At 45.6% G+C, this 22,392-nt stretch overlaps 1 protein-coding gene across 2 annotated transcripts in view; it reads right to left on the minus strand.

Moving 5' to 3' along the window:
* Nucleotides 1-1,786: 1,786 nt before the first annotated feature.
* Nucleotides 1,787-22,392, minus strand: part of LOC142776564 (uncharacterized) — a 78,054-nt gene continuing 57,448 nt past the window's right edge. For both annotated transcript variants that reach the window (XM_075880448.1, XM_075880450.1), the window contains 2 exons: nt 15,978-16,121; nt 1,787-2,255 (listed from right to left, as the gene is read on the minus strand). In XM_075880448.1, coding sequence (XP_075736563.1) covers nt 1,968-2,255; nt 15,978-16,121 — 432 coding nt within the window. In that variant the 3' untranslated portion in view covers nt 1,787-1,967. The remainder of the gene's footprint in view (nt 2,256-15,977; nt 16,122-22,392) is intronic.

The following is a 22,392-nucleotide window of genomic DNA, read 5'->3' on the forward strand; positions in this document are numbered from 1 at the left end:
GAAAGCGTGAAGCAACACTCAAAGGCAGGCCTGTTGACACTCAGGTGCAGTACACGTGTCAGAAGTTGCGCACGGTAAACTAATGTTGTAGGAGGCAGCCTTATACGTTGCGTACTCAGTGCGCAGCTGGTTGCGGACGTACAGCCTGGCGTAAACTAAATTAAGATTGTTTGATAACGTGGCGGTTGCGTCTAAAAAGCCAAAGACAGCTTCGCAGAATGCACGGGCACGTAATTAGACAAGAAAACTACATAAGGATACATATTAGCAATACGTGCTTAGGTAAGAGGATGCAAGCCAGTCAACCGTGGCCCCACTGTCCCGATGTGTTCCCGCTGTCACGCTTTATCTTCCTCAACACTTGGAAGCGAACCAAGGTTGGCCAATTTCAGCAATATTATTTGGGATTTTACGTACGTGCCAAACTACAATGGGATTACGAGGCACGCTGTATTGGAGGGCTCCGAAAATTTAGGTTATCTGGTGCTCTTTAACGTTAAATGACATTGCTAAGTGCATAGTAATCCACCATTTTGCCTCCTTCGGAATATGGCCACGGTATCAAACCCACGATTTTCACGTTAGCAGTCGAGAACCAAAACCACTGTACCACTGAGGCTGCCGTGATCGTGTGTCTTTTCATTTTCCGTCTTTTAACACGAAACTGTTTTATGCTGGAGTCCACCAAGATTTCAATGATAAACTTCCGTGACGGAAATGACGTCTAAAATAACATAATCAGAAGACAAAAAACAGTCAGTTGGAGTCGAACCCACGACAACTTGGTCAGCGGCAACAGGTGAAGGTGATGCTTCTCACAGCGCCACAGTCACATGCTTCGGAAACGCTAAAACGCGCCTTTTATATCAACCCCAACCCTTTCCAGTACTGTTATAGAAAAGTGTAATAATGCATCCTGACCATGAATTTCATGATTGGTTCCTCCAACGTTTCATTTCTACAAGTCCGTTCCACTCGGTGCGTTTCCAATAGGAGAAGTGCCACTTTGTCAATGCGTTAATACACTGCCAGGTGGCGAGCTTACCTTAAGCGTCGGCGTGGATGATGGCATTGATTCATACCTGAAATACTCCTGTGACGCATACAGCAACGCACCTCCTTCGCCCGGACGAAACTCCGCGTTGCCCGCTCAAGGTCGCAGGCGAAAAACCATGGCCGGCTTACAGGGAATGAATCGCTTGTTCCTTTTCCCTCTATAATCGGAGAGGGGCTTTCAACAACTCGAACATGCCACGAGTAGGTGGCCTTCGCGGATGTTTGGCGTACAATTAGTAGTGCTCTTCTGACTGTTGCGCCACTTAATTTGGTTCCACTTTCACCGTTGACTACTAAAGCTACCACAGTGTCTTCGCAAGTCTTCACTTACGAATTCATCTAATTTGCAGGCGTGTATATTCAAACGACGACGTTATTGGGAGCGCTACCTTTCGAATAATAACTTAATTTTCGCGGCAGTTTGTTGTCTGTTTTCGAATTTAAATGTTTGAGCTCCTCGCGATGTTTCTTCCTTATTGGTTATTACAGAGTAAGCCTGAAAGCACACGACTCAGATAATGAGAGTCAATATAAGAACATTTGAGGGATTACTTAATTAAAATTTAATAGATAAGATCACCATTGGTATTAGTTTGACCACCAGTGGATGTAAAACTTTATTTTCGTAGTTCTAGCAGTAACTCTGAAAAAAACAGCGTTTACTACCACCTGTGCCTTTACGCCAGCAAGGGATAACAATAAAGACAGTCACCGAGATGGGTGGGTGAGAGGCTGAGAAGGTTGGTCTCTAGGCACAGCTTTATTCAAGACGGCCTCGCTTACGCCTCTGCTCATTCTTCAATGTTCAATTTACAATGGTACCCTGTTGGTTGGAGTGGTTGCATAACGGATTCGAAAGCTTTGCACACAGCTGGACCGAAACACTCATGTCGGCGATGCTGTGCATACGCTCAACGCCGGTTTCGTGGTTTGTTGAGTCCGATGAAAGTGGCAGTGGAGCATAGGACGCATGGTCCATTCACAACCACGTGGCCACCATTTGGCCTCCTCGCTGGGCGTATCCACGAGACCTTCTGCTGGGAGCCGTCCACGCAGTGCCGGTAGTGAACGTGCAGATAGCTCAGCTTAGGAAGCCTCGCGCCCAGTTGTTCAGCGTGTCCGATAGCGGTTTCATGTGATACGGGAGCATCCGTCAGCAGGCACAAGTACTCTAGCCGCGTGATGCTGGTCAAGTTGTCCTGCAACAAAAACATAGCGCGCAGGATTTGTCTGTGGCAAATGACTTCTGTAGTAGACCGCAAGGTGCGACAGAGTTAGATGCGTGGCAGAATTGAAAAACACGGCATTCATCCATTTGTAGCTCGAAGGTCTATACGGCAGTGCCTGCGGATGTCTCAAAAAGAAAGCGCTTATTCAGATGACAAAAAAAAAAACACGTGGGTCAGGCATTTCAACTCTGGATCGATGACTCTCCGGGATGGTCTCCGAACCGTAAGAGATGAGGATAGATGATTGACGAGCCAGGGCGACTAGAAAACTCGAAGTACACCGATATTTTACCTAATGTATTTTCACAGAGCTTATTGCCACACTCTTAAAAAAATGTAGTGACGTTCTCTCCATTTAGGGAAGAAGGGCGATGTCCCCAATGTTCGTCTTTAAATAGAGAAACGTTGCTCCCTTTGCCACGGATAGAGTGTACTAGAACAGGGGGAGTGCCCAGAACGGCCGCAGCACCAATGCATTAAAAGTGAAGCCTAAACAGGGTCAACACACTTGTGCACTGTGATCGGTAGTCTGCAATGTGTCGTCGTTTTTAGAGCAGCGCGCACCTCCACCAAAGCGGTCGAGAGGTAGAATGCTCGCTTCACACTCAGAAGACTCAGGTTCGAATCATAGCCGCGGACAATGCATTTTTTTCTTAATTGTATTTGCACAGGTGTATTGGTTGTTTTTTTAATCTGGCCTCAGTTCCCACATATCGCTACGAAAAATTACGTGAAATATGACGGTGTGCTTTCATCGCAGGTGAGTGAAAGCGCACAGTCTCTCTTATTCGCCAAAAACTCGGAAGTCATGCTATAAAGTTTTCGTTAAATATCATGCGGTGGTGCGCAAATAAATGCGCTCTGATACATGTTTTTTTATTTACTTCGTATTTCGCGTGATTTTTTGTAGCAATATGTGGCAACTGAAGCTGGATTAAAAAAAGCCAAGCAATGCAGCTGTGAAAGTAAAAAAAAAGAAAATCTATCGTCCACAGCTGCGATTCGATTCTGGGTCATGTAAGCGGGAAGTGAGCATTCCACCCCGCGACCACTTCGGTGGAGCTGCGCACAGCTTCTAAAACGACGACACATTGAAGACTACCGATTGCGGCGCCACAAGCGGATTGATCTGTTTAGGCTTCAATTTTTGGAGCTCGGTCCGGGTACTCCCCTTATTCTAGTACACTCTACCATGGAGAAACATGTTCCTCCCTATGAAAATCAATATGGCTGCTCCCAGGTTAGCGAAGCGAGTAGCCTTAGCAAACGCAACAATTCTCGATTGATAAGGAGTACACGGCATTGAAAGTTACAAAAAACGGTCCCGCTAAGCTTGATATCGAACGAAATGAATATAAAAATAAGCAGACGAACCTGTGGCGATGAAAACATCACGAAAGAGAACGACGGAGCAAGTGGGTTTCGTTCGGTCAGCGAGGTGACGTTCACTCCGAAAGACACGGATACTACAGAGTATTCCCCTGAAGAGTGCATGCTAAGCTTGCTGTATTTATTTCTCGCAGATTCACATAGTGTAACTACGTTATCCATGCGTATACGGGGCCGCAGGTCACGAGATATGCCCCCTAGCCGTAGACTCGATCGCAGCGAAACCACTTCGACTCAGTAATGCAGCTTCGATAGATAGATGTTCAACGTTATATAAGTAGCTGGAGGTGTGAGAGCGTCATATTCGTGAAGTAGATGGTAGCTGGTGCCATCTGGAGGGGCTGAATGATACTAAAGAAAGTTGTCTGCGGCGACGTACGTTTTCATACCCACCATCACGGCTCCCTTGCGGATAATTTATGACTCAACCCCTTCAGGATTACTCACTGGCACCGGACGCGTAATATATGCTGATGCAATGCATATAGCTACACATGCACACAAGGACACATACTACACATAATACGCATACAGGGTGAACAAGAGCACAATCAACCATTCACAACAGCGGCACACACTTCGACATGTTTACTCAAACTCTACTACGAAAGCGCACAAGCTTATATAACGATGAATTTCGACCGACCATAGTGGCACAAGTTACAAGTAGGTTTTTTTACACATTTTACGTTTTGTGGCAATACCACAACATGCGCACACGTAAATGTATTGTATATAATGCTTAAACAAACGAAAGTTTATGAACGGTTGCACAATAATGAACGGAATAATTACTAGAGCTTATCTGGTTTTTACGAAAGCGAATACCCCCAAGCCATGCATAGAATGCCCACGGCATTCCGAACGCTGCGCCTTCTGTCGACTACTGCCACAGTTATTTTTTTTTTCTTGCAGCCTCCGAGAATGCAAACGCTTGCCGCGCGCTAGCCATTTCGGAGGTCACGTCTTTTTTTTTCTTCTTTTTGTTACTCGAGAGGGCGCAGCATGCAGACCAGACTTAGTCTCCATCGTGGTAGGTGTTCGGTGGTCCCATCGACCTCGTTTAGTTGTTCTGTGTTAACGTTTGCTTATATTCTTTTTACGCGCTTACCACAAGTGTGACCGTTAGCCATGGATAATGTACACCGTTAGCCCTTCAATGACAATGTTTTTGATGTGGTAACGACTGTCCTAGCAGTGTATACGTACGTTACAACGCGGGTTTTGCGAGAGAAATAAGCGATGACCTCGCATCCGACGGTATTTTTTCCTGAGCTATGGCAGTGGCTGTTGGCGTCGCGGCAGCTCTATTACTGTAGTGGAGGAACTATCGCTGCGGTGCACAAATTTACTATAACGTTATGGTATGCTGTGCCTACATACATTTCTGCTTCAGACGCCTCTCGCGATTCACCTCGCGTGTCAACTTGCAGTCATAGTGCATGCCACAATTTTGTTGTTAGCGCTGTGGCTGTGGTGGTTATTACTCTGGATTTGGAACTCTTTTCACAAAGGTAAATAAGTGTTTGTACTTACCTACTGTGCACAGCTGTTACTAAAAGTGCATTTGGTGTTGAGTTTCTCACAACAAAGGAGAATAATGGACGAGAAAGGCATACTGCACGCGTGCATAATTCCGTCTTACCACTCAGTGCTGGCATGGGCAATTCAAAACGCACACGATTGAGAATTTGGTTTAACTGACAGAAGTCATGGGCTTACTTTTCACAAAAGTGTAGTTATGATGATGTTTAAAACGTCTCTGATGGTTGTAACCTAGTCTGGCGAATAAACGTTCGGTGAAACTTCGCAGCCTGTTTCCCATTGTACTTTCACCGGCCGTGGTAGTATAGCCTTATTGGGTGTCGTGTGACTATGCTGGAGGACGCAGGTTCGACATCCGGCCATGGCGGCCATATTCGAATGGGGGTAAACTGCAAAGAACATCCATATGGCGGTAGGGGCACGTATAACTCTATCAATTGTATATGATCGTGCTTTCACGCATGGACTGTAGAGTGGTATCAGGCTTCCTAGATTGTTGAAAAAAAAAGTGTGATGCTGTTTTATGCGCCTCGTTGAATTCATGAGTGCTGTTGGTGCCGTGCGAAACTAAAAATGCGTGGGCTTACCAAGTATGTCGACACCGAAAAAATTTATCATTTTTGTACAGTGTAAGGTAATCGGTAAAGCAAGACTGCTTGCGATGCAGAGCTCCTTGTATTCGTGACAAATTGGTAGTATGAAACAACACGAGACACACATGGAAGTGTGCGGAGCATCGTGCGAGTGCCTGGCGATAAAAAAAGAGAGGCTTCTACTCTACACCAATAAAACAAAACAAAAAAAACGTCAATCCTGCATTGCTTACATCAGTCTTAGGTAAAAACAATCGCTCGCGACTGGCCGCGGCTGGCTAGGCTTGGCGTGCGCATGCGCGCGCGCAGTACGATACATGAACGCTGAAGGAGGAACGTTGCTCCTTTGGTCCTTACCGCGAGAGGAAGCGACAGGTAAAGCACCCGACAGGGAGGAAGTCACTGCGCTGAAGGAGGAAGGGAGCCCATTTCTCCATTTTCGCTCCCCCACCCCCTTTTTAGAGTGCATGCCTGACCATGACCACTCTTCTTTCGTCGGCTGTGAAGATTTTAAAAAAATCAGTTGAGCTTTCCTTGCCTTCCTATAGTAGCTTTGAGCAGGGCTTTAATCTTTCATTCCTCTGAGCGGAGACCCTCGTAGGGTGGGAATCAATACAATAATCGCCTCTTCAGTCTGTTTCAGGATAGCAAGAGTACCGGCACGTATTACAACTCAATAAACTTCCGGTCAATTCAATTATCACTCTCTAAGATCGAAGGAGGAAGCTTGTTTTTTTAAGAAGCAGCGTACAGGAGTATACAAAAACACATGCACATGAAGGACGCAAACACAAATGCTGTTTGCGTCATTTATGTGTGTGCGTTTTTGTACACTTCTTTGCGCGGCTTAATCTAAAGATCTTTTCTCACCAATCCGCCCATAAATAAGTATTAGACATGTTTTTAAGTCGTGCAGGAGTAAGAAAAATCTCTATTTCCGCTTTCAAGTAAAAGAAAGACACTTGAAGTTAGGTAATAACTCCTAGAATGTTGTTTGTAGTCTAAAAGAAACTATTAGAAATGCTTGGTTAGATAGAGGGAGAAGACTCATGGAAATGAGCAGGCTGCTCACTAAAGATTTTGTTCTCCGCGAATGCTTCATGCTAGGCTAACCGGTGCCTGAAACCGGAATCCATCCTGAAGCTTTGTTTATAAATAGCGAAAAGGTCTACAGCAGACAGATGAACGGACGCACACTTTATAATCCCCAGGAAAGTAAGCTAAATCCCAGCGCTCTTTCGCAGGCCACAGCCACTGCTTGGGACGATCACAATGTTTGTATTTAAATAGATGCTTACGAATGAATGTTTTCAAAGTGTACCAAAACATTTATTTAACGTGCCGACCTCACCAACGGTTCAGAAAATGGGCATTTTGGAAACATTTCAAAAAAATTACCCGAGATATAAAGGGTTAATGATACTCGACCATGACTCGAATGATTATCTGGGGAGCAGAACATTCACTCATTGAATTTTTATCATCGGGTAGAACAACACTTTATTTTAGTTTCACGCTTACTTACTAAAAAAAGTAGGCAAGATGAATGCGTCTTTGGTATGACACCAGCTTTTTAATGCGCATTTAAATGATAAAAATGAACTGCTAACGTCAAAAAAATCGAAGTGAATGTTCGCTGACTCTCGGGAAAATACCTTCAAACGCCGATAGTTCGCGAATCACGTGCCAAAAAGCTACGCCGAGCAGGGCGATGACCCATCACGCGCTGTGTCCCGAGAAAATACGTGCAGCAGTACGCCGATTCCCATTTCCTGTTCGGCGTGTGCCACGTCAATCGAATAATCGCGACTCAATCATTAGGCGAAAAAATGGCAGCATATTTACGGGGTGGATGATGGAGAGTGGGGCGAAGCATCCATCCGTGTATTCGTTCTTGCTTCCGTCCGTCCGTGCGTCCATCCATGCGTCCACCCATGCGTCCATCCGCCCGTCCGTGCGTGCGTCTGTACGTGCGTCCGCACGTCCATCCATGCGTCCGTCCATGCACTCGTCCATGCATCCACCCTGCGTCCGCCCATGCGTCCATCCGTTCGTGCAGCCATCCGTGCGTCCGTCCATGCATCTGTCTGTGTGTCCATTCGTCCATCTAGTCAACACTCCAAGTGCATCAATCTCGCATCTTTTCATTATATATTCCGCATTTAGAAGCACCGCCATCCAGCAGACATTCCAAGGACTAAACGAGAGGTGGCACACGCAAACTTTCTTACGGCTGGCGCTTCGTGTCTGTTTCCCATCTTTAACCACCTCGAGTTCATGGTATATACTAGTTCACTGTATTTATGGCACTGTGGCCCAACGCTCGCTAAACCTTTCTGAAACAAAGGAGGTTACGTCCAGCAAGTATAACGTAGCAACCTTTTCTTGTCAGATACTGCTCAATGTACATGCCAATGGCTGCTAATGGGGAATGAAAGACAGAAGAATTTTGCTTTAAGATAACGCGAACGCTGCGATTTTTTATTGTTCAACAACGCACAGAGGAAATCTCCCACCGGCACCCCCTTGGAGGTCAAAGCGTAAGACATGTTACGTACTACGAGGGACGAAAGGGTGCCGCTTTGAGGAGCTTCAAAGCGGCACCCTTTCCAAAAAGCAAACTGCAGCGCTTGTCAGGTGGCTGCTGCACTGCTTTCAGTCCACCGGCCGAGTGTGCGTGTTTGTGGAAGTCATCATCATCATCATCATCATAATCATCATCATCTTGACTACGTCCACTGCAAAACAAAGGCCTCTCCCATGTTCCGCCAGTCAACCCGGTTCTGTGCTTGCTGCTGCCAATTTATACCCGCAAACTTCTTAATCTCATCAGCCCACCTAACCTTCTGTCTCCCCCTAACCTGCTTGCCTCCTCTGGGGATCCAGTTAGTTACCCTTAATGACCAGTGGTTATTCTTTCTACGCTATACGTGCTCGGACAGTGTTCATTTCCTCTTCTGGATTTCAACCATGATATCCTTAACCCCCGTTTATTCCCTAGTCCACTCTGCTCTCTTCTTGTCTCTTAAGGTTACACCTACCATTTTTCTTTCCATTGCTAGCTGCATCGTCCTGAATTTAAGCTGAACCTTCTTTGTAAGTGTCCAGGTTTCTGCTCCATAGCTAAGTAACGGCAAGATACAACTGTTATATACCTTCCTGTCGATAGATAGTGGCAATATACCTGTAACAATTTTAGAGTGCTTGCCAAATGTGCTCCACTCCATTCTTATTCTTCTAGTTACTGCAATCTCGTGCTTCGGCTCCGCGGTTATTACCTGCCCTAAGTAGACGTAGTCTTTTACAACTTGAAGTGCACTATTACCTATCTCGAAGCGCTGCTCTTTTCTTAGGTTGTTATAAATTACTTTCGTTTTATTCGGTATAATTTTAAGACTCACTTTTCTGCTCTCCTTGTCTTACTCCGTAATCATGAGTTGCAATTCGTCCCCTGAGTTACTCAGGAAGAAAGTGCGTCTACCTTAAAAATAAAATGTGCCCCCTCCCCTTTATGACTTGGCTGTGACTTTATGACTTGGCTGTAAGCCTGGCTGTGTTCTATAAATGGGTGAATGGCAAATTACCGTATTAGATGCGAAGCAGCTCTTTCACGAGCCTGTGTAACGCTGTCCTTCCGTCCACATCACTCCCATCGCCGCAAGTGTTGGAGTGGTGCCAAGTAGCTCATGCCCTCCTAGCCTTGCGCGGTTATGTCTCTCTGCCTCACCTGCCGTGACCCCGCCGCGGTGGTCTAGTGGCTAAGGTACTCGGCCGCTGACCCGCAGGTCACGGGTTCGATTCCCGGCTGCGGTGGCTGCATTTCTGATGGAGGCGGAAATGTTGTAGGCCCATGTGCTCAGATTTGGGCGCACGTTAAAGAACCCCAGGTGGTCGAAATTTCCGGAGCCCTCCACTACGGCGTCTCTCATAATCATATGGTGGTTTCGGGACGTTAAACCCCACAAATCAATCAATCAATCAATCAAGCCTCACCTGCCGTGCGCTCGTCACGTGTCAGCTCTCTCTCTCTTCACCCTCTCCACCAATCGGAACACTGGAGCGCACTCTTCACTTGGGTATCATTTCACCGGCGCCACCTCTATAAATCTGTCTGCGAGAAGAAGTCGCGAGCATGCGGGTGAGCGCACTGCGCGTGCGTGGGGAATCTCGCGGCGCCGACAAGTGTACAGGGCACCGCTTCTTGCCGCGCGATGGCGACGATGGGCGGGACGCCGTCGTTGCATGCTTCCCGCTAGCGTGCGCGTTCTTTTCCCGGCTGTTGCCGGTGTTGCAGTGGTTAGCGAAGTTGATCGCGTTAGCGAATGGCGACGTCAATACTGACGATGTGCAACCCAGGGAAGCCGAACGTAAGCGTCAGCAGGGGAACATCAGTGCCACTACGAGGTGCGAGTCACGAACACAAATCGCGTTCAAGAATACTGACGGCGCGTGGGTAACACCGTAGAGACGCGAACCAAATGAAGCCGAGCGCAAGCGTCTTCACTGTGTCTCGCCTCCCGTGTGTTTGCGTTTCATACAAACGTTTATTCGAGTAAGCGCTACAAAAAGTATCGCTTCAAACCGTGCTTCCTCACCAGCTTCGACGCCCGTTTGAACCAGGTACATGCCGTGCGCACCACTGTTCTTTCGCATCTCACCAAGATTCCCTTGCGGTAGACGGTCCATAGTTTTTTTTCCTATAAATTGAGCTTTATAAACCGGAGTGTTAAAGTTATTTCAATCTCCCAGTACACGGCTGCTTTACGTGCAGCATTATACATATGCTTCGATAGAAACCATGGGCGTCTACGCTCATTCTAGTTTTCCAACACTGTTCTTTTGAGAGCAGAAGGTTGTCATAAAGGAGGCATCACGGTAGGCGTTCATTACTCAACTCGTATAAGGATGACCTCCATCTGAATACAGATTTCAAATGGCGAGTCACTCACCAACGTTGATGTGTCTTGATGAATATATTGCCACGGTAGTGACACAACTGTGGGCAGTACGGGGGATGATTCATGAGAACGACGAGGGGTTTGAGTAAACAAACGTGTGCTGATTCAAGATTTTATGTGATTTTGTCAGTGACAAACTGGTGGAACTGCTGGGTACAGGTCTATGTACTCTGACCTCCAGGAGTTGGAAGCTCTCGACACGGGTTCAAACTTATAGAAACCACAGAATGTACGCAAAAGCCGATGGCTTCAAGGACTGCCTTCGGAGTACGGCCCGTGAGGTTTACTGGCGATGCCGACCACAACCGAAAGTCAGACAGTAGAGACATACTGTACGGGACAGGTACCTCCATCGCTGGTCTTCGACACACCACGCTTGCTGCGGCCCTTCCATGGCGACCCCTCTGAAGACGTGGATGACTGGCTATCTGACTTTGATCGGGTGGTCAATGCCATCTGTTGGAGCGAAAGGAAGAAGCTAGGATATGCGTATTTTGCCCGGGAAGACTCTGCCCGCGTATGGTTCATTAACCACGAGCCGTTTATTACTTCCTTGCATGAATTCCTACGGCAGATACGCGAAACCTACAGCAGTCCCCAAAGAAAGAGGGAGCCAAGCAGGCCCTTCAGAGCAGATTTTAGAAGCCGAATGAAAGCGCAGCCATAATCGTAGAGGACATGTCGCGTCTTTATAAGCGTGCTGATATACACGTCAGAGGCAAAAAAGGTGCGTCTGCTGATGCATGGCGTAAAGGAGAAATTGTTCACTAGACTGATGCGAAGCTCTCCTGGAACACCCACAAAGTTTGTCCATGAAGCTACTTCAATGGAACGAGCTCTCCAGCAACGCTCCTTAGTCTACTACCACCACACCATTCCGGTGTCAGTAGCCGCCCCGCGTTGCTACACAGATGCTTTTCGTGAGCTTGTGCGCAGAGTCATGCGTGAGAAGTTCGCTTGACTTAAGAAAAGATAGTTTCAGCCACCCGTAACTTCCCTCGCCAATATTGATCGCGAAGAAGTTCACCAGAAGGCGCAGACGTTCGTGCTAGCGAGACTCGTGACCACTACCGTCCTGGCTTACGCGCAAGCGCAGTGTCGGCCTGTGCAGCCCATGACACACATACCAGCCACCCTCTCAAGAACCACTGCAACAGTTCCAGAGACCTCACCGCATATGCCTGCACGTACGATTTCGCGAGCCCCCAGGGAAAGTAAAACGTGTGGTGTACGTCTGACAATCAATCTCTTTGCTTTCACTGCGGACAAGTGGGTCACTCGTATCATTCCTGCTATAACAGAAGAATGGGACTCCAAGAATTGGACCCCTATGGTAGTCGTCCACGCGAGCGAGAGCGGCCGAAAGAAATTCAGCAATATCTGTCCAACCAACACTCGTTACCGTATTACCAGTTCACGCTTTTCAAACTAACCTGGCCGCATGCCCGATCCTCTTCCCCAATGAGGCGACACTGTCGTGTACCCCCTCCTCGGCGATCAATGTCATCTAGCCGCTACCCGACGTTTTCTGCTTCTGTGGGTAACCGGACTGTGAGCCCAAGCCGGGGAAACTAAGAACAACGACCTCTGGGGGTAAGGCCGCTGACCATCACCCTTCGACACATCTTTCGCAGTGCCAATCCGACATCGACGACAACAACGACAACGAGAATAACGATTGTAATATGGACGATGATGGTGGTACCAACAACAATCACGATGACGATAACAATGACAGCGACTCTTCACCCCCGAAGCCTTCGTTTGAGAACGGCGACATTGTTTCAGACGACATACTCGTTTCTGTTGATAACCACCTGGTCACCGCTCTCGTCGATACTAGTGCCGATTATTCGGTTATGAGCAGTCAACTGGCTACTGCACTTCGCAAGGTGATGACGCAATGGCCAGGGCCTAAGCTTCGAACAGAATGCGGTAATCTTCTCACGCCAATCGGCAAATGCACAGCAAGAGTAGAGATTCGTGAAGCCACGTTTTCGGTTCATTTGTTATACTACCTGAGTGCTCCAGCCAGATAATAGTTGGCATGAACTTCCTTCAAGAGTGCGGGGCTGTTATAAACCTTCGTGAGCTGTTTGTGACCTTTTTCAGCGAACGAGAAACTGGGATGGCTGACCACCCCGCACACTCCACGGTGTTGCGTATTTCAGGTGACTTCACTACTTTACCACCGCGAACCACTGCATTTTCATTCTAGGCGTCACTGAGGGCAATCTGTCAGTCTTGTTGGTTCGGCAGGTGTGCATAGCCCGAGGCATCCTGCAGATTTTGTCAAGGACTGCACATATTCTACTGACAAACTTAAGCTATTACTATCAGCATTTCACCTTAGGAACTGCATCCGCCCATTTGGAGCCACTCAATGATTTTGCTGCTTCCCTCACAATTCTACAAGATGGCACAGATTCTCGCGCTGACGCATGGACGCACGTTAAGATTAATGTGAATTCGAATCTGTCTAGTGTTCAAAAGGCTAGCCTTTGAAGCGTTTTAGACTCTTTTGCTGTCTGTTTCGCCTCAACGTCCAGAGTGAATCAAACGCCCATCACAAAACACAGCGCAACCACACAGCCTAATGAAAGACCCGTACGCCAATAAGCCTACCGCCTCTCTCGTAGGAAGCAAGACGCCATCCGAGAAAGAGTCAAACAAATGCTTGCGCACGCCATCATACAGCCTTCCACCAGCCCATGGGTGTTACCCGTCTTCATAATGAAATAGGAAGACGTAACTGTGCGTTTTCTCTTGGACTACCGCAAGCTCAACAATGTTACAAAAAAGGAAGTCTATCCCCTACCCCGCATTGATGACTCTTCGGACCACCTTCGAAAAGTCCGATATATATTCTCAATGAACCTTCGCATACTCTACTGGCAGATCGAGGTTGACGAGTGAGACTACGAGAAAACAGCATTTATTACGCCAGACGGCCTCTGTCAAGACAAGGTCCTTACTTTCGGCTTGTTCTCCGCTCCTGATACTTTTCAGCGCATGATGGACACGGTTATTTTAGGTCTGAAGTGACCGTCATGCATTGTCTATTTAGATGACATAGTAGTCTTTTCTGAAACATTCAACCAGCATCTAGAACGCCTTCAAGCCGTCCTCAACGCAACTCGCATAGCTAGATTTTCTTTCAAGCCTGAAAGTGCCATTTAAGATATGACCAGCTCAAACATTTAGGACATGTCGTCAGCTTCGATGGAATTCGACCAGACCCTGACAAGACATTTACCGTTGCTTCATTTCCGACACATAAGAACGAAAACGATCTCCGGCGCTTTCTGGCACTTTGCTCGTAATACATACGCTTCGTTGCAAATTTTTCAAAGATGACTGAACCTCTCCACTGGCTTACAAAGGACAATTATCTATTCATTTGGGAGCAGGAGCAAAAAAAGTGCCTTTTAGGAATTACAGAAACGTTTGCAAACAACAACCAATCTGGGGCAGTTTGCAAAGACGGAGACTCTGAGCTGCATACGGGCGCCAACAACGTTGGTTTTGGTGCCGTTCTCGCACAGTGGCAAGATGGGGCCGAGCGCGTTATCACGCTAGTCGCATTCGGTCACAAGCTTGAAAGATCTGTTCTACAACGGAGAAGGAATGCTTGGCAGGAGTATGGGCCATTGCCAATTCCCGACCATACCTGTACGGCCGACCGTTTTGTGTCGCGATGAACCACAATTTCCTGCGCCTGCTGGCCCATCTGACGTATCTATCTAGCCGTCTCGCACGCTGTAGTCTTCGTTTACAAGAGTAAGACATGACGGCTTCGTCCTTGACCACATGACTGACGTCCGTGTGCTTGTCACATGCTTCATTTCAGCCTTCGCAAGTTGACGTTGATGAAGAAGGCGCATTTTATCCGTTCTCACAGCGTCCTACACGAGCAAGCAACAACGCGACAATTCAGATTTATGGCTCCTCATCGACAAACTCGATTGCCGTTTATCCAAGCCACCTCATAAGTTTGCGCCTAAATTTTCATTGGTTTCACTTCACAATAGTGTTCTCTATAATTTAGCTTTCCAATCAATTGTGGCCATCTACCTCTATTGAAGACATTTTACGTGCCTCTCATGACGAGCCTTCATAGGGCTTCACACGCACGTTTTCGCGTATACGCCAGAAGTATCTCTGTTCCAACCTTCGCAATGACGTGAAGCAGTATGTCAAAACATGCCGCGGCTGCGAACGATGCAAGAGACCACCCACACGTCCTGCCAATTTCTGCATCCTCTTGATCTTTCATCGACTCCTTTTCAGCAAGTTGGCATAGATTTACTCTCACCATTTTCCATGTCCAGAGCAGATAATCACTGGATTGCTGTTGCCACAGACTGCTTCACGAGAGACATACATCTCCCACGTGGCACAGCAACCGATATCGCCACCTTCTTTGTATATAGAATCGTACCCTGTCATGGTACTCTGAAAGTGGTGAAAACTGAAGAGGCACGGCATTTACAGCCCAGCTTATGAAAGATATCATGCAGCTCAGTGGTACCACTCACCGTGAAGCCACGTCTTACCGTCTCCAGACAAATCAACTCACAGAGCGATTAAAAAAAACGATAGCAGATATGATTTCCATGTACGTTGATATCGACCTCAAAAACTGCGATGACGTATTTCCATACGTCATCTTTAGGAATAATACCGCCATACAAGAAACTACTGGCTTCGACCCTTTCCACCTGCTACATGGTGGGAAAGTTGTAATAACGTTGGATGCGATGCGGTTACCCGCTGGCTGTTCCAATATTGGCTATGATGCTGCTGAATTTGCTAGACACGCCGAAGAAGCGCGCCTGCTTCTTCGGAAATAATCGGAAATAATGGGTTGCCTTCGCTAACATTAATGAAAGCTCTGCATAGTTTCACCCGAAATAAGAGATACACAGAATAAAGAAGACACGGGCATGGTCGTCATTCCGTGTAGGTGAAGCAACGCTCTGACCAAGACAACACACAACACTTGCTCCATGCGCCTTTCCTAGTCATTTGTGCTGCTGTGCTAAATGATGATAAATTGCTAATTTCCACAGTTGTCCACAGTACTGATAGGGCAGGCTGTCCTCCTTGTGTATGTGTGTATATTGAGGCAAAGTGCGTTCTTCAGAAAGTTCTAGCTATAGGTCAATAAGCAGTTCTCTTATAGCAAAAGGGCTTTGTGAACTCACTATCAGTTCTGTCGTGCCGAGAGGCAATACGCTGTCCCCGAGCACAAGGGAGCGCAGGTTACCGTTGCTTCCCAGTACGCCTCCAATGTGCACAAAGTCCGAGAACGATGGAAGTCGGCAGTCGACGAGGCGTAGTTCCTGAACCTGGAAGTAGTCAAGCGACACCGTTCGTAAATTAGACAGATTGGCAGCGAAACAAAGGCGAAAACAACGAGCCGATGAGTTAGAGTAGACATCTCCCTGATAGCAAACAGCGTGACGTCACTGCAAGCACCACGCCCTCCGATCCCTCCCCTCGGCGCAGGTGCTTGTTTGCAAGAAATGTCCGCCGACGGGACCTTTCTGCATAACAGTGTTCGCGTGTCTGCATTCCTTCAAAAATATATATATGAATTCCTTTTCTAAAACCATCAAAAAGAAGGGTGAACGCCTATAATGCACGCTGCTTTTAGGCTAATATGTGGCGATTTTTCTTTTTCTCTGTTCGTGCAAGTGTACGCATATTGTTGACGCAATTCAACGTACAATACGCCCCAAAATAAGCACTGCACTTTTAAGATGACAATGTCTTATCCTCCCACAGGCCGCCAAGTGTGTTTGCTTGTTTCAGACACACAGCTAGCCAACGTGGAAAATATTTCGTCACGTAGTTTACCGCACACCCGACGTTCTCTGACATATAACACAGCTAATCTTGCCACATTAAAATGTAGTATGGGTGTAAAAAACAAAAGAAAAAAAAACTCGCCAGAAGCACCGCACGATTGTATCACGCTGTGCCACCAGCGCGTGTGTTTTGGCAGCTGCACCTTACACGTGCGCCAGTGTCGTCACGCTGTGACGTACCCTGGTAAAGGTACATTACGAGCTTAAACTAGACAATTATGTTACCGGGTTGTGACATGAACAAAGGGAGCAGCCATCTAGCTCTACACTCATTAAATAATGCAGACAGCGAAAGTCAGTGTTTTTTTTAAAAAGGCGACGAAAATGATATCCAAAACTACAGACCGATAACTATTCTTCCGGTGTTTTAGAAAGGTTTAGAAAAGCTTATGCACCGCCAACTGTACGAATTTTTAGAAAACACAACGTGATTTCCCCAACCCAGTTTGGTTTCATAAAACATCGATCTACGGAAATGGCATTATTAGAACAAAAAGAGTACACATTATTTGAATTTGAAACCAAACGTGCTGTTTTCGGTATGTTTCTTGATGTTAGTAAAGCCTTCGACAACATTCAGCATTCCACGTTGATCGATGATTGATGTTTAGGGTTTAACGTCCCAAAACCACCATATGATTATGAGAGACGCCGTAGTGGAGGGCTCCGGAAATTTCGACCACCTGGGGATCTTTAACGTGCACGCGAATCTGAGCACACGGGCCTACAACATTTCCGCCTCCATAGGAAATGAGCATTCCACATTGTTCGAAAAGTTGCAGTGCTATGGAATTCGTGGTCATGCATTAGACCTAATAAAAAGTTACCTTAAATATCGCAAACAGGTGGTTGAAATAGATAGAAAATTCTCAGAGCTGAAGCCTATTACTAAGGGTGTACCTCAGGGAAGCATCCTTGCACCCCTTCTTTTTATAGCCTATATAAATGATTTAACACGTATTTATCTAGATGCTAAATACGTCTCATACGCCGATGATATCAGCTTGTTTGTTTCAACTTGAGGAAAAAATTAACCATTTTCTTGTGAAACTAAAGCTCTGGTCATGCTGTATTAATTTGAACATAAACACTAGTAAAAAAAAGGCGGTACTATACTGACCTAAAAATAAGCCCGTTAATGAAAACATACATATCAAGTTTGGCGATACTTCTGTTGAGCTTGTAATTAGTATAAAAATTCTTGGAGTTACGTTTTCGAGCAATATGCTTTGGAGTGAACAAATTGACAGTGTGCTGAGTCAGTTATCTCGCGTAGTGGGTATAGTCTACAGTGGCAAAACTGTTCTACCATACAAGGTAAAACTCTTACTTTATAAATCACTTTTCTACTTACATCTTACCTATTGTTTCTTGGTATGGGGGACTACAACTTACACGAACTTGCAAAAACTGTACCTGATGCAAAAGAAGTATATTAGAATCATTTTTAACTTGCCGTATGATGCTCACACAAGCGAACTGTTTCAGGAGGCTGGAATACTACCCGTACATCGTCTTTACAATTTTAAGTTAGCATTGGCGATCAGGCGTGAATTGAAAGAAAGTCTACATTTTTTGTATGACCTCTCGAAACTGCAGCCAAATATTACATTGTTTGAAACACGAAATAAAGAAACATGGAAAATAAAAACTTTGAGAACAAACTACTCCACAGATAAGTTATCCTACATAGTTTCTACGTTGCTTAATAAATATGTGAAAGCTGGCATGCATTTTGCACATGTTTACTTTTTAAGATTTCTTTGCAGTTTCTGTATTATCAAGGTTGCTATTTTTATTTTTGCAATTTGGACGTCATTTTTATATCTTTATTCATTGTTTTATTTATCTAGTTGGTGTTGGTATTATTGTTGACATCACATTGCTGATTGTTTGCCACTGCTGTCGTGCTAAAAGGTTGCTGTGGGCCTTTGTGAAGCTGCCTCTTTGGAGAGCAGCTTTTACCTGCAGCTGTCCCTTATCAAACTATTTATGAAAAATGAACATAATAATAATAATAATAATAATAATAATAATAATAATAATAATAATAATAATAATAATAATAATAATAATAATAATAATAATAATAATATTATTATTATTATTATTATTATTATTATTATTATTATTATTATTATTATTATTATTATTATTATTATTATTATTATTATTATTTGAACAAACTCGTGCCCGAGAAACCACAACTCAAAGTAAACAGCAATACACGCTGAACACTGACAGCTGTGAACATAGCGTTGGTCGCCAATAATCTGATCACCGGCGCAGTGCGTCGTCTTCAAAGAGTAGCCATCGAACCTTCCGGTGTCATCACTGGTGCCTACGTGATCTCTCGAATAACCTTGACTGTTCGAGTTTTGCGTGTAATCTACACAGAACAGGCTCAAACAATCGCGAAGCTTCTAAAAGATCGCAGCACGTTTTGCGTTAAGCGTTAGTATCTCTTTGCGGGTGATAGCTGAACACGTAAAAAAAAAATTGGCCCCGTATCTGCATGTCATCTGCAAACTTCGTCGAAATACGATAATCTTGCGTAAGGATCGAGAGAGTGAACAAAACATTTATTTCATGTTCTTCGTAGTAAATTCCATGAATGGTATTCCGGAGGCACTGCGTTAGAGTGCCTCGAGCGTGCAGTGGAGGCGAACGAGTGCATGAAGTCACGTCATGGATGGATGGATGGATGGATTGATATGGCTATACCCTTTAGATCGGAAGGCGGCTAACACCAACAAGACGTAATACTTAGTGAACCAAAAACTAGATTTATTTCTTTTTTTCCTTTAAATAGTGAGGCTGAAGACTCATACTTTGCAGTGAAGGGTTTAATTTTAACTAGTACCTTGACTTTAGCCACAAATCAGGTGACCTCCTTCTAGGTAATTTTACCCACTTAAAGCCTATTTTGTCCTCCCTGTCCCTAAACCTCAGTGCTTTGAAAAACTCTGCGCCATCATCCTGAACTATATGGGGAAGCCCTTTAGAGAACATTATCAAGTGTTGGGCAGTTTCCTCTTCCTCTTCACATGCACTGCATGCCGTGTCTACCCCTTCGTATTTGGCCCGATATGTCTTGGTTCGCAATACTCCCGTCCTGGCCTCAAACAGAGAAGAACTACCCCGAGTATCATCATAGATTCTTTTCTTGGCAATTTACTGCTTAAAAGTTCGATAAGTTTCTAGTGCGGTCTTCTTAATCATGCCAATTCTCCACATATTGGTCTCAGCTTGCTTCACCTCCTTCTTAACCGATAACTCTTTTTGGTTTGGCCCCCTGCTGTTTTCTAAGTATTCACCAGTCAATTTTTTGGTTCGCTTCTTCCATTTTGTATCGACATTCTTCATGTACAAGTACCTGAATACCTTCCCAGCCCAACGCTCCTCCCCCGTTTCTCTTAATCACTTCTCAAATTTTATCTTGCTGCTAGCTTCGCTGTCCTCAAATAATGCCCATCCCATATTACCTTGTACTCCCGAATTTGGTGTATTCCCGTGAGCTCCTAAGGCAAGCCTACCTATTCCACGTTGCTTAATTTTTAATCTTGGTTGAACTTCTGATCTTATGCACAAGACCGCATTGCCGAACGTCATACCAGGAACCATGACCCCTTTCCATATTCCTCCCACAACATCATACCTATTGTAATTCCACAGTGCCCTCTTTTTCTTCACCGCCGCATTCCTGTTACCTTTAGCCGTCACGTATATTACGTGTTCCCTTAGGTACTCGGCCCCAATGCTTATTCATCCGCTCAGATATTTGTATTTATTTGTTATCTCTAGTGTGACCTCCTGTATTCTAAGCTCACTACTTTCATTATCATTAAAAATCATGACTGCTGATTTTTTTCTTACTGGATCTGAAATCTGACCTATCTCTCTCATTACCGCAGATGTCCATCAATCTGTGTAAATCTTTCTTGTTGTCGGCCATTAGCACTATATCATCTGCGTAAATCAATGCTGGTAGTGCCTGTTCAATGAGTTTTCCTTGTTTGACGAGAGAGAGGTTGAAGCCCAGTTCACTTCCCTCTGATTCGGCCTCTAATCCTTGTAGGTACATCATGAATAACAAGGGTGACAGAGGACACCCCTGCCTAAGTCCCCGTTTTACCTCTGCAGGCTTGTAAACCTGTTTTTTCCACTTTATAACTGCCCTGTTACCTTTATAGATATCACACGTGAGACTGAGTGCCATATGGCAGTTTTTTTGGAAAACAAAGCGCGTAGCCTTGAGACGGGTGTGCGCGCCCGTCTCAAAGGTGATAAGGTGTAGAACGCAAGGCGACGGATAGGGGCCACCACCGTGTCTTCTTTGCAAAGCGTTGGAAACACTCGCCTTTTCTTGCAAGCGTTCCATAATCAGCGCAGCGTAATACGCGCTATGGTCCTTACAATTACTTATGTGTGCCTTTTCTTGTAAAAGACGAACATGCAGAATATATAGGTGTTGTTATGGGGCCTCAGATATGCGCAATAATTGTTTTTAATTGACAATCGCACACGTATGAACGTTGATTCTTGAGCAACCTTGGTGGGCGCTGCGGATGGGGTCGGCCGTTCGGGGTATCGGCAGGCGTCGTTTAGAGTATCCGGCTCGCGGTAATGGTGGACAAACAGGCAAATGTACCTACAGACAAATGCACAGACAGACATACAGACAGACAGACATACAGACAGACATACATACAGACAGACAGACAGACAGACAGACAGACAGACAGGCTAACGTTTTTTCATCGAAGGTCTCCAAGAAAGACTATCGTCTTTAAAAAAAGCAATGAACACTCGGCACTATCCCCCCGTGGGATAAGAACATTGCATAGAAAGCTGATGAGGGGAGTTTCCTTCAGACGATGCTTTCTTAAAAAAAATGGCTCCGTATCTGCATTTAATCTGCAAATGTCGTCAAAAGGCGATAGTCTTGCTTGTGGAGAGAGTGAACAAAACATTTGTTTGATATTCGGCTCAACAAAATCAGTGAATGGTATTTTGGAGGCACTGCGTTAGAGTGCCTCGAGCGTGCAGCGGAGGGGAACGAGCGCATGACCACCATCTGGCAGTTTTTTTAAAAAACAAAGTGGGTGGCTCTGAGACGAGTGTGCGCGCCCACCTCAGAGGTGATAAGGTGTAGAACGCAAGGCGACGGGTAGGTGCCACCACCGTCTCGTTTTAGCGAAGCGTTGGAAACACTCGCCTTTCCGTGCAAGCTTTGGATGGTCAGCGCAGCGTGATAAGTGCTACGGTCCTTGAAATTACTTGTATATGCCTTTTCTAGTAAACGGCGCACACGAAGAATAGATACCTTTTGTTATGGTGCCCCAGACACGCCCAATAATTGCTTTTTAATCGGCAATTGCGCAAGTATGAACGCTGAACCTTGAGCAACATAGGTCGGCGCTGCAGATAGGGTCAGCCGTTTCAAATATCTGATGCTTTTAAGAGTGGAGAAACAGACAGACAGACAGACAGACAGACCAAAATTTTTGCGTCCAAGGTCCCCAAGAAAGGCTATCGTCTTTACAAAAACGCAGAAATTTGGGAACCTTACATCAATGACATCTACTGTTTTTAGGTTGACCTGTTTTACGTGCCAGAATAGCCCTAGCGAATCGACCATGAGACGCGCTTCGGAAAGAGACACAGGATCTGTTTTCATCTTGACCAGTTTTAGAGCCTGAATTTCTGATGAGATGGAATGTCCAAGGGGTAACGTAACCGGCGATAC

The sequence above is a fragment of the Rhipicephalus microplus genome, chromosome X (genome assembly GCF_043290135.1).
Source record: "Rhipicephalus microplus isolate Deutch F79 chromosome X, USDA_Rmic, whole genome shotgun sequence".
Classification (NCBI taxonomy): domain Eukaryota; kingdom Metazoa; phylum Arthropoda; class Arachnida; order Ixodida; family Ixodidae; genus Rhipicephalus; species Rhipicephalus microplus.